Genomic DNA, 12,761 nt, shown 5'->3' with positions numbered 1-12,761 from the left:
AGCCTGGCAAATCTGGGTTGACAAGGTCAGAGAACACAACGGGGAGAAGATGAATTTAAATTTCCAAGCGTGCGTGTAGCGGGATTTGCACTCCTCGGGCAGCTTGGCAGACGGCATCGGAGCCCTGCTGATCGCCAGCGCAGGGCCGGCACGGTCGTGCACCGGGGCTGTTGGGCGCGAGGTGGGCGCTGTGTGCGGGTGTCGCTCTGCGCATTGCCGCGCTGCCCTCCAAGAGGCAAAACCGCAGCGGTGGCCGAGCCGCTGGCCGAGCTCCTTGCCCCGCTCCAGCCGCAGCACCCAGCCTGCGGGCAGGGCGCAGTAGGTAGCTCTGCTCTCCCTGGGTCTCTCCTGGCAGAGAAGCTCAAGGGCTCAGATACGGCTGAGCAGTAACGGGAGTCTGCGCATGAACCATAGGCAGCACAGGAGACCTCAGTTTGGCTCCATGAAAGTTTAATTCAGAGATGTCTTGAGAAGTCACTGCCCTCATATCTCATGCACACCCTCTGTCTTCYGGAGCACCAGCAACGGCTGCTAAATGGACTTGTTAAACACGCAGGGGCTGCCCAGCAGAGCCCGCAATCAGTCTGAGATGCAGCAGGACACATCAGCCTTCGCTCTTGCATGCACAAAGTGGTGATGTCTGGACCTGCTCRCCCTTGCCTTGTCCCCACCGCCCTCCCACGGGTACCCACGGACTGCTGGCATCCGACCTGGCGTTTTCCCTCCCAAAGCCCTGTACTGGTCTGACTCCTGAGCTCTGGGTTTGAGCTACCCACTGAGACCCGTAATGACCCAGTGAGCGTGAAGACACCCTTGGATGGCACAGGCTGCAGTAGTGCTGCTTGTATGGTTTTCCGCCTGGCATCGGTCCCYGTTTCTTTCAGAAAAACCTTTATGTTAGAGTTTCTCCAGGGTATCTGCCCAAATGCAGCYACTGCTGGCTTCAGTTCAGCTCTGCTCTTATATTAGCTCTAGCAGCGGCTCTGAAAACAGCACAAGAACTCCCACCTCTGCTGCTGACTAGGACAGTTAATGGTTTATCAATGGGTTTGTGTCTTTGTGGCAAACTGGGTTGCAGGCACAAGGGTCTTTCTGCCAGGGGACTCGTTGCTGTGATGAGCAGATATATAAAGCGCCTAGCTCTCAGGGAGCTGAGCCTGCTTACAAGATGAACTAGCAGTTTGTCTCTTCTCCAGAGGAGATGATGCTCCCCGGGAGGTTCTCACAGCATATCCCAGCCAGGTTCTGTGGCTTCTTCAAAAAGGCCCCACAGATGCTCCACGGTCTCCATTTTCCAATGCTAGCAGGAGGGATTCCAGTCTCGGTGGTCTTATTTCTCTCAGTATGCGATTTGTGACTGCTAAAGAATTGCTGAAACACAGCACGCTGCAGTCCCGCCTGTGCTGAACGCTGTTCGGCTCAGTGCTCTTCCCGGGTGACTGGACGGGGCAGTAACCTGAAACAGCTGCTTTGGAGAGGTGGCTCCATGCGGAGTCGCAGGAAAACATGGAGCTCTGCCAGCTCTGTCCCGAGCCCCTGAGAGCCTGCAAGGGGGTTGCTATGCTGTGAGCAGCCCTCTGCTCTCAGCCTCACCTTCCAAGAAGGATTGTCAGGGATGCKCATTTTCATTGAAGATCGTGTTGTTGTGTTTTGGATGGTTTTTTAAGAGATYCTGGCAACTAGCAGTGAATTGCAACAGAGACAACAAGAAGATTTTCCATGTTGAAGCTGTTTATTGCATTAGATAAATACATCTGCAACAAGTTGGAATTATTTCCTCTGAGTGCAATTGATGATAGTATGGCATAATAGTTAAGAAAAAAAATTAGCAGAGGCACTTGTTTCATGCAGCTGAAATTACTACCAAGCCTAGTGATGCAGCCCCTACTAAAACAGAACYTCCATTGGCCTTAAATGCAGCTTGGCCGACAAGGCTCGTGAGATCAGCGTTGTGCGGGAGCGAGAATAACGCATCTCGGGAGGGCAATCCCCATGCTCCAACTCTGAGTACAAGGGGGATTAAATTTCTGCTTTCCACATGATGCTTTGTATTGCTTTTAGTTAGAGTGGTGAGGCTATGTGATTGTAACCATTGCTGSAAGGCAGATATTACGATATTATCAGTATAAAATCAATTCAACGGATGTTTATGTGGTCATGTGGAAAGGCTGGACATGAATATGTAGATGCTTATGGAGATCTCTTTGTCAAAAGAAAGATGGATGTGGTAGGTTATACCAGGATGATAAATGCCTTATTATTAATACAAAATAGAACTATCCATAAGGATCTTTCCTTTAGGATTCTCAGCATATTAAAATGGTTTGTATAGCTAGACAAACACAGCGAATAATAATAATAAAAAAAAAAGTTTTAGCAAATATTCTTGCAAACCAAATTTGTTAATTTGCTTCCCCAGCATTTGTAACCCTTTGCTCTGGTCCAGGCTCTGCTCCTGCGAGGGCTGTGTGTTCCCACCCCTGCCCAGCAAAGGACACAGCACGTGGCTGGCCCTGGCCCTGTGCGCAGTCGGGCAGCCTGCTCAGGGGCTTAAACCTAAGCCCATACATTCGACCTTAGCTGAACAGGGCTCATGAGGGACACATAACAAAGCCAAAGTGTCCTGCATGCAGATAAAAGTCGAACCTCAGAGTATTGGCAGCAGAAGGGGTGATGACAAGCTCTGTCCTTGCTCTGCGCCAGCTGTACGGCTGCAAGTGCAGCCAGGTAACCCGCAAACCCAAAGAGCCTCTTGCCCAGCGCCGGAGCAATCCTGTTCCCCTGGCTAGTGCTGAATCCTGCAAGTAGCCCCGCTAAAGGCAAGGTGGGATACTATTCGATGCAACTTAAAAGTGACAAAAATGGCTTTGAAACCTTAACCCAGGGGGCAGAAGCAGTCTTTGAGCTACAGCATCAATTCCTATGGTATGAATACAGACACTCATGAATAAGAGAGACCAATGTGTTTTCTAAAAATATTGGGAACATTAACTTTCACGCTTGTAAAAATCCTCAGTCACTGGTGGTTAGTCAGCTAACAGAAACAGAGGCTAAAAAATAGTCTGATGAGCCATTTGCAGTGGGTAATTGAAGCAGTGCGGGTTTCTTGGTAGAGAATAGGAGGATTAAAGTGGATCCTCAAATCTCTTTCCTCCTGAATGGAATCTCTTACAACAGAGATTAGCAAACATTGTGCAGCTTAGCCTAGTGCAAAAGGTCCGTGCAAAGCTCTCCGCATGCCTCATAGCCTGCTATTTTGGGATCCCTGTAATCACACTGCAGAGTACCTCGCCTCCACAGTGTCCTCAGAAATCACTGGGATAGAGTGAGGTGCCACTTGGCATGACTCAGAATATTACCATATGACTCCTAATGAGAATAAGTGGAGGTCTGGTTGAGTCCTCTGCCTGGGGAGGACTTCTCTCACTTTATACTGAGATTCCCTTTTAGTTTCACAAGGAAGCATTGTAAATCAGTACCTTATTTCTGAGTTCCTATCTGAGGCTCTCCAAGTGCTTTACTGATATTATGATACAGACAAAACAGCATGAGACAAGCTAATTTTGTACCCATTTTACAGATGAGTAGACTGAGGCATGTAGCAAGAAGTGACTTGCTTGCTCATCAAGCAAATCCCTGTCAGAGCAAAGGAGGTAACCCGCAAAGTCTGCGCCCCAATTCCCTGCTCCAACCTTTGGTTCCACCTTTCTCATCCACTGTTTATTGCCTTATGGAGAKAGTCTAGAGATCAGATCAGGGGGTAAGGAAGAGGAGAAATAGTGAAATGTCCTTCTTGCAGATGTGTGCTATCAAGACTTCTCTATTTGAGATGCTTTTGATGGTTGCAGGATCGGCTCCTTATTGCTTCAGCAGCTTTTTATAATGCCTTAAGCCAATCTGTAGTTACTAAAAAAGGCAGCTGTGGGCAGACCTTAGAATTTGGGGAATGGAGAAAATGGGAATTCCTCAGTCTCCACTCCTCAAAAGGTATAAAACAAATTTCTGAAGCTCCCCCATTTGCTCATGCCTTTTTCCATAATGGCTGCCTTAGTGAACTGAGGAAAGGAAATGTACAGATATCCACCTTACAAATCTGTGGAAAAATTCTTTTAAAGGTGCTGAATTTCTCCGAGGTAGAATGCATATTACTGTATGTTACTCAAACTGCTAAGCTAAAGAACCTGTCAGATTTAAGAACTGACAAATACCTACTTCTGACTGACAAAGTCAGGAACAATGTCTTTGCTTATTGTCTTTGTTATTGTACTCATGTGTGATCCCACTGAAGTGCACCTGAAACAAGAGCTGGATGGAGTTACATGTGGAATTGCTCTTTGAAAATCAGGGCGAGTTCTATGTAGTTGAAGCCAGTGGTGTCCCAGCTCTGTTCCATGGACTTCTGGTGGCCAGCAAAATCACTGCAAGTGGTCTGAAAAGCTGGCTAATCCACAGATCCATGGCAGATGGTAAAATGTCTAAAGTTTTCATGAGCAGGATAGAGCAAGGTGGTGCGGYAGGGTTAACGACAGCCCATGGCCCCCTTGGGAACTGTGCTCTGAGTGCTTCTGTATCCTGATCGTTGGAAATATGACTGCAGTGTGGTGGGGAGTGTGTGTACAGAAGCAAGGTAGTCGGGAATAACCCTGCTCCTGCATCCCCTACTCAGACGGGGTGCTTTAGTGCTTCTACTCAGTGGTGCTCTAGGATACAAAACTGTGAAACTGGGGCCTTCGGGAAACACAAATGTAATGATTGAGGAGGATATCTGAAGCAATCTATTTCCAAGATAGATAAAATGTTCCTGTTGCTTTTCCAGCTTCTGATGGTTACCCTGGATTTGTGGGAAATACTGAGGGGAGAACAAACTGTGCTAGACCAAGAGTTATATTAGGAAAAGCCTACGGTCTCTTGTGCTACTTGAGTTAAAATCATAACTGTTTTTCATTAAAATAAGGGTTGCTGCATAGTATTAAGCTGTGCTGCCAAAATGGCCTGCTGTTATCCTGATCTGTTGAGCAACAATCATTTAAACTATGTGCTCTTAGAGATATTGCCATTGCCCTGTATATCTGAAAATGGCTGTTTGGTGTGTGCTAGCCTTCCGGGTGGGAAAAGGCCTCCTGGACTGCGGCATCTTATGGCTGTGTCTAGTGAAGTCCTTTCAGTCATCGAGATGCTGCTCCTCCCATGTGGACGTGGGGATGGCACTGTAAGGGTCCATGATGACTTTTGCGCAGCGAATAATCATCACAATCAAGAAAAGGCAGAGGAAGACGAAACATGCTAACGTCAGTCCCTTGTCCACATCAACGTACGCAGGCTCTGGAGTTGGTCCCTCCATTGCTTATGCTGCTCCTCATCCGGCTTTATATTTACTCCTAACATCATCATCCACCTGCAAAACAAACACAATGGCAGATGCAAGTGACTGCTATCCCTGAGTATGGGGAAACTCTAGAATTGGGAAAGGAAAATCTCTTCTTGATGTATCCTTGGAGGGAAGAAATCTGTTGGAAATGTTTTAACCCCAATAAGTGAGAGAGTCAGGAACAGGAGAACCCTAATCTGAACTCTCTTTGCTCAGACTTCTTCATTTAGCCCATGAGTGTTTATTGCTAAAATATTGGCCAATTAAAAAATAATATTAACAAAGAAAAGAGAAACAGTGGTGAATGAACAATATCTACTTAAAATACCATCATTTTTTTTTAAGAGGTCCAGACACTGTTCTTGTCTCAGTATTTCCAATTGTAAAAATATTTCCTCTCCTCTATTAGTGTGAAAGACCAGACAAATGGTGGAGCAGACTGTTTCTGTCCCAAATTTACTCTCTGTCCAAACATTCACAGCCTCTTGCTGGCACAAAGCAGAGTGAAAATTATGCATACTTATATTTCATATCATTTAGTCTCTGGTGATCTTAGRTTCTCTAGGCAATAGAAGATTTCCAGGAACTGCATCATTTTGCAGTGGGTGGTTTATTACCCCGAGAAGTGCAGGTGATTGTGATCAGTACAAGGATTATTTTATTTGATGCAAAGGTCTGCATAGCTGAAGGTCTCTTCTGACCTCATCATCCAAATCCATAAGCAAAATGGGTTCAGCACAGAATGGCTCCCATCTGTCTCTGCAGGTACGCCTCTGGATAGTTCATTAACACAGATTGCTTTGCATGGTGATGCCAAAGGGGAGGAACTGACCYGAGTCATAAAATGAGCCACTGCTTGGGGATGGGGGAAACTTTTCCTGATGTACACCCTATGAGAGGGTGGGAGGTAGAAGTGTTGAAGCTTACTACTGAAAAAGAGCAAGAATATGAAATGTTTCTTTGAAATAAAAAAAAAAAAATCTTTTCCTGTGTCAAAGGCAATAATCGATTTGAGTACCAGTCCTGGTTTCATCTGGACAGGAGAATGGGGGAGGATGAACCACAGGGATATTTGAGTGAAACTTGGGTACCAAATGTTCTAGTTGCTCTCCATAACTGCACTAATGCATTGAGGGAATTAGTTCAGGTATAGGATTTGAGGGAATTAGCCCAGGTATAGGATATATCTGCATAGGCAGGTTTGCCTGGTTGCATTTCCAGTGACCTGATGCCACCAGCTGGACTCGCATTTAGCTGGAGCAGCATGTTCTTGAAGTATCTTGTTGCACCAGCAGGATACCTGGGCCACTGTGGACTGCTGTGCCAGTGGCTCCTGAACTCTTACATCCTAAGAACTTTTACCATATTATGGTATCATGGTATCTGTCAGGATGAACTGGGGATCTTTTATTTAAAAAGATCGGGATTCTGTCTCTGTCCCATAATCAACTCCTTTTCAAGTTGTTTTTCTATCTTGCCACCTCCTGGCCCTGACAAGACAAGTATAAAACAGTTGGGCCATCTAGTCTATTTTAAGCACAGGGATAGCTGGGGTTTTTTGTTTTTTTAGCCTGAAGCACAGAAATWACTGCAACGGCCAGTTCTGCAGCAGGGAGATGAAAGAGAAGCTGATGAGGCAAAGTGAATGAAACCAACTAGATGCCACAGGTATTTACCAGTCAGATCCTTAGGGTGGACCAGCAAGTCCAGGCTCATGAAGAAATCACTGAGGATGGGGGTCAGATTTGCAATGCTTACCTGCACCAACCAGAGGACTTTCAGCCCCAAAAGACTTTACTATTGGAGTTGCATATGGAGATTGCTCTGGCCCCATAATACACAAACACAAAAATGAGAGTTGCCCTGGCGGGGAAAAAGAAGTGGACGATGATTGCTCCACATGACTGTGCAACCCAATTTCCTACGGATTGAAATCTATAGCATCAGTGACTGGCCATTAGATATCATCTATTATACAGTACTGCAATTCTGGGCATGTGCAAAGAATTTTGCATGTGCAGAAGTGGATTCTAGGAACTTCAATAAAGTGTTGGCAGTTTTTAATTCAGGCTCAGGTGTCTGAAGGGATCACTGCCATCTCTGGTTAGAACACTTCAAAAAGTCAAGCAGTGTTAAGTGTGGACACACAGCAAGGTGGTACAGCAGAAGTAAAGATTTGTTGTGAAAACTACTAATGTAGCTCAGTGCTGACTGGAGTACTCTCGTGAAGGACCAACCGGAATGGACTTGTTTTTTTCCCTCCTGACGTTCTGGCTATAGTACCATGTACTGTTATTCCACATCATGTTTCCTTCCACAGAATATCAGAACTACTTAGAAATTTCCAGCAGTACCGATCTTTGAAAAATTGCATTTTCAGCTAAATGTACCCTCTTACAAAAGATTAATAACTTGCTCAAAAAATTATCTGAGTTTTCATGGCAAGATCCATCCCTTGGAAATACCGCTCTTCAAAATGGTATCACGCRATCTCATGGGGGTTGTGGTTCAAGTGCCCTGTGCTTCTACTTCTACCCAGAGGACTCTGGATGGATTATGTTTCCTGTGAAACTCCTGAGATATAATTCATTCTCCTCCCTTACTGAAAGGGAAGAGCATGTCATGGAAAAGACATACCAGGCAGAAAACTTTACCCAGAGAAGAGAATGGAAGCATGGCATCTGAGCTATAGTTCACACAGAAGATTACAGTGACAGCTTGAATCTAATTTTTTCAGGTTTTAGTTGACATGTTTTGCCAAAAAGTCAGCATTTTCAGTGGGGATACAAACCTTTTCTTTTTTTCCAGACAGCTGTATTCTTGAGGTTGTACAAATCACACATCTTCCTCCCCTCTGCTCTCCCCATGAATGTGATAGTGTTTTATGATGTAGCTGTTTCTGCTTATTAAGTCACTAGTGAAGGAGAATGTATTTCTTAACACTGGCTGGCCAGAAGGGCCTGGCTCTCCAAGCTGCTCTGCTAGTTCACAGCTTGACTGCTCACCTGAATCTCTCAGTCCACCAGTGTTGTCAGAGGAAGAAATTTTGCCTTTGTCCATCCGGCTTGACAGGGCCGTGCCAAGCTAATGCTTGTGCTCATCTGAATCGCATGGTGGATTAGTTGTCAGAAGGCATTTGGTGATGTTCTGCACTGCTGGTTATTGCAATTGCATTTCAGTGGGCTTGGCAGTGCAGAGACAGTGTTATTAGCACTGAACAGATCCAGATCCTGGAAAGGGGTTGTGCTGGAGGCTGCTTGCTGTCTCCAGATTGAGTTATTGCTGCTGGAACATGCTGCTGTTCTAGACCAGGTCTCTGGGGACCAGCAGGAGATGTTTCCTCCCTGTGGACAGGGAAGGAACAAGCTGTTGCTGTTGCAACCTGCTGCTGAGGGTCTTCTGCCCCCCTGCCAGAAGAATACCTTGTCCCAGGTGTATATTCAATATGCCATGCTTCTCGCAGCCCCGATGGCTGGGACTGCTCCATGGAAATGATGTGCTTACATATGCGAACGAGGGTACACCAGCTACATGCTGCTCCCGGCCGTCTGCCAAGCACTTGTGGCCTGCCATCCCCGTAAGGTCTGAGCAGCTCATTTTGCTTATGGTGCCCTGTGAGGCCAAGTGTGGTGTTTCACAGCCAGGGAACCGAGGCAGGGAGAGCTCACAGAGGAGCTGGGGGCAATGGGAAACAACAACAAGTGTTCCAGTTTCTCCCCCAGTGTCTTAACCTCCCTTTTCCTTGGTGCCCAACAGCACAGCCCGGCTGGGGAGAAGAGTATGGAAGCGTTKTATAAGCTCCAGCAGAGTTAGATCCCTGCCAAAGGAGGCCCTGCCTGCACACCCTACTGTCTATTTCGGCCAAGGGGACAGGGCTGTGTGCGTTGGCAGCGCAGTTTTGCAGATCCCGATCTGGCTTGTGAAATCCATCAGGCCAGCCCAGTGGTACTGAAAATAATCCTCGCTCCTGCTAGAGAGGGTGGCTGGTTGCTTGGATGCTTTGCTCTTGTTTACCAGCGCTGCCAATGTTGACAGCATATGTGGGAAAGGGGCGGGGGAGGAAGATTAGCAGAAACAATTATAAAGGTTCACACTTGAATGATCAAGTTTCCTCTGAATAGCTGAATTGTAGAAAATGACTTTTTCCAGCATGTCAGCACCCAACTGTAGGATAATATTTTTTTAATTTCTTCAGACTTGTTGAAACTAATTTGGTTAAACAAAGCCAACAGATGAAGAAGGGCAGTCCCTGTTTCAAACTATTTGTCTTACGAGTATCTGCTCTTCTGTGAATCCCCAGACCTTTGGATAATGTCTCTTCCCCTCTAACCACTACAAGCATAGACAGGTGCTGCAGGCAGCCTCTCAGAGAGGGCTTCAGGACTGTCCGCATTCCTGCATCTAGACAGGACGGCCTAGGACCAACCAGAAATGCCGATGGCCCGATGGCCGGAAACCAGCCCAAAGCCCCCCGTTTGCGGGCAGAGCCTTTGCAGGGTCTCAGTACAGTATTTCATTGGGGGGGGGGCTATTTTGGAGCTCGGTGGTCAGTGGCGATTAGCTATATTATTGCCATTTAAGAGATTACTATTTCCATGGGTGAAACCTGGCAGGAGCGGGAGCCGTGCTGGCGTGTTGTGGGCAGTGCAGAGCGCTACCGAAAGTGGCTGTGTGCACTCGGCTTACTGCGGGCTGCAGTGGGCTGGGACTGGGCAGAGGTGGTACCTCTTCAGAAAGGCTGGCACCACCTAGTTTTGAGGCTGCGGTCCCTCCTGCTTGTGCTTGTCTGACCACATGTGCAGTGAGAAACCTGGTAGTCACGTGGAGTGATGGTCAGGGAGCTTGGCCTGGGGATGAAGAACTTGCTTGCCTCAACAAAGAATCTCTCCTGAGCATTTCAGCTTTGCTCTGCTGCTCAYTTGGTGCTTCCCAGCACTCCTTTTGTGAAGGATTGCCACAGAGGAGAGGATATATTCCTTTTTTTTTTTCTTTTTTTCTTTTAAATGCTCTTATGTACACAAGCAGACAGAGATAGCTGGCATGCTCTTTAAAATATCAAGCTCTATTATGGGTTTTGCATAACCCTTGTGCTGGCTGGTGTGGCTGAATTTCATGTTCATTCTTATCTAAGCAAGGTATTTTAAAAGATGTGGGTTTTTTCAGAGCTGACAGTCTTGGAGCTGTCACTTTAAATATAAGGTAATAACATCTCCCACACATTGCAGAGACCTGATTTAAACCTTACCAGCTCATAGTCTAGTTAATTAGGTTTTCYGCTCAGCCCACAGGATATATTTCAAACTGTCCGTTTTTCTCCTGTACTCCTTTCCCAGAATAACAGATCTTCGTACGGGGGTGGGGGAAGGGGAAACTATACAATTTCGTATATGCAAGCAAACCCCTACCTTCCAGCCCGGGGCAGGAAGTCTGTCACATCCAGGCACGCCAGCATCGTGCAGTTAAAATCCTTCTCGGAGTCATATTTAAGAAGTTGTGTTAGCGTGGCTTTAACTGAGTGGAGACGGCACTCRGGTTCAGGTGCCCCAGACCTGGAAGCAGTTCTCTTGTCACCGGCGTCTTCTGCAATAAAGAAAAAAAAGAAAAAAAATCTGAATTGCCCATGGCGCAGGATGGGGGTGGTACGGAGCCGCGAGCAGCGGGGACTCGCTCCGGGGAAGCCTGAGGCAACGGGAGACGGTCCTGCACGAGGCACTTTTGTCAGACCTTCCCTAGAAGGACATTTATGGTACAAAAAAGAACGGCGTTGGAGCCCAAAGTTGTCAGAGGCGTATTTCTTCTTAACCCCCCCCCCCCCATTTTTAATCTATAGTGACAGATGAACCGTGTCTGAATTAACACTGGTTGGGAGTCTGCCTCCCTTCTTTAGCTAATTTCAAAGCCACTTAATTTTTTTTTTTCAAAAGTGATTGAAAACAGAAAGTTTTGTTAAAACTCCGCTGTACTGGCAAGTGTCRGTCCCAGCACGTTCTGTCCCCCCAGAAATTTAGGGAACGCTTTGAAACTGGCCAGATCTGTCATTTTGCCACCTTTACGAAGACAGTCCGGTTTTCAGCTTCAAAATCATTTTGAGGTTAATATTATTTTGAACAGAAAACAGCCAGAATTGAAGCAAAATATTTCRGCCACCTAAAATAATGTGAATGAGCTGAATGGACCTGGTGACACTTGAAAGTTATGAATCATTTTGATTTTCGGTCCGATTTGGGATGCTACTTTTTTACACACGCGCACATGAAATAATATCCGCCGGGCCACGGCGTCCGGGTGTCTTGGTGCGGCGAGACGATGGCTCTGGGCGTCACATGGAGAAAAGCTTGGAGACGTGGGAAGCAAGGGCAGGAGAGGAGAGCGAGCCCCAGGTGACCCCGAGTCCCCGGCCGGGGCCCCGGAGGCGAGCGCGCCGCTCGGGATGAGGGCGGCCGCGACCGGCGGGAAGGAAGGGGAGCTGCTGTTGCAGGACGGTATTTTTGTGTCTCAAATGAACTTGCCTTCAATTTGAAGTTCAAATCTATAAAAGAGGAGTCCGCACACTTAATCATACCGTAATATTCTTAACAATCTAGTTTCGATTAAAAACTCTCTGCCTCTGAGCACAAAGTGATATACTGTAGATATGGACAGATGAGCTTCTTTCTATATCCGGAGGGCAATAATTTGACTACTACCTTCGTTTAAAAATTAATTGTCCTTTATACTTAGAGTTCTTTCAGCAGAAAATCAATACTTTATTTCAGCAACTCAGGCTTCCTATGAGCATGACTTCTATGCACCTGTAGCATGCAGGAAGGCTTAATATTTGGTTTTAGCCCATTATTTTTCTTTACTTGCTTTAATTATTGACTTCAGATCTTTAGAATCAGCCTAGTTTATGAGAGCTCGTTCATTCAATATAGCCCACGCAGTTATGGTCAAGAGATAAATAATGTTCCCTCAACACATTTACTTTTAACCAGTCATAAATTATTGGATGTCAGTACTCCCTTTGAAGAGTAAGGACATTATTTATGGTTGCCCCAAAAGATGAAAACAAACAAACACATCAATCTGAAGAAAATGTTAAAAATCACTGTTGCACAAATGCTTCCTTCTTACATAATCCCACCGCAAGAGTAGCATCAATCTTCATTGTGGAAAAGATGCAAGATGCACTTAAAATAACTGTGGGTTGCTTACAATTTAAGAGCCTCCTCTTAAATCAAATAATCATTTTTCACTTGAGGAGCATGTGGCATTACTTGTTAGCAAAAGCAAAAACAAAACAAAAAAATGGTGTGCTTGGGAGCAAGTTGCTGTTCAGAGCTACTGAGCTGACCGAGGGAAAGTTGGACTCTGCCGAGAAAAGTTTCACTAGTTTTCCACAGTTCAGTTTGCT

General features: G+C 46.1%; 1 protein-coding gene across 1 annotated transcript; it reads right to left on the bottom strand.

Moving 5' to 3' along the window:
• Positions 1–5,161: 5,161 nt before the first annotated feature.
• On the bottom strand, positions 5,162–5,341 carry CTXND1 (cortexin domain containing 1). The gene has a single exon (XM_026060677.1). The coding sequence runs from the start codon at positions 5,339–5,341 to the stop codon at positions 5,162–5,164; it is 180 nt and encodes a 59-aa protein (XP_025916462.1).
• Between the last annotated feature and the right edge of the window lie 7,420 nt (positions 5,342–12,761).

Source organism: Apteryx rowi, unplaced genomic scaffold (genome assembly GCF_003343035.1).
Source record: "Apteryx rowi isolate R43461 unplaced genomic scaffold, aptRow1 scaffold_17, whole genome shotgun sequence".
Taxonomy (NCBI): Eukaryota; Metazoa; Chordata; class Aves; order Apterygiformes; family Apterygidae; genus Apteryx; species Apteryx rowi.
Note: the sequence above shows the minus strand (reverse complement) of the source record. Positions and strands in the feature narration are given on the sequence as shown.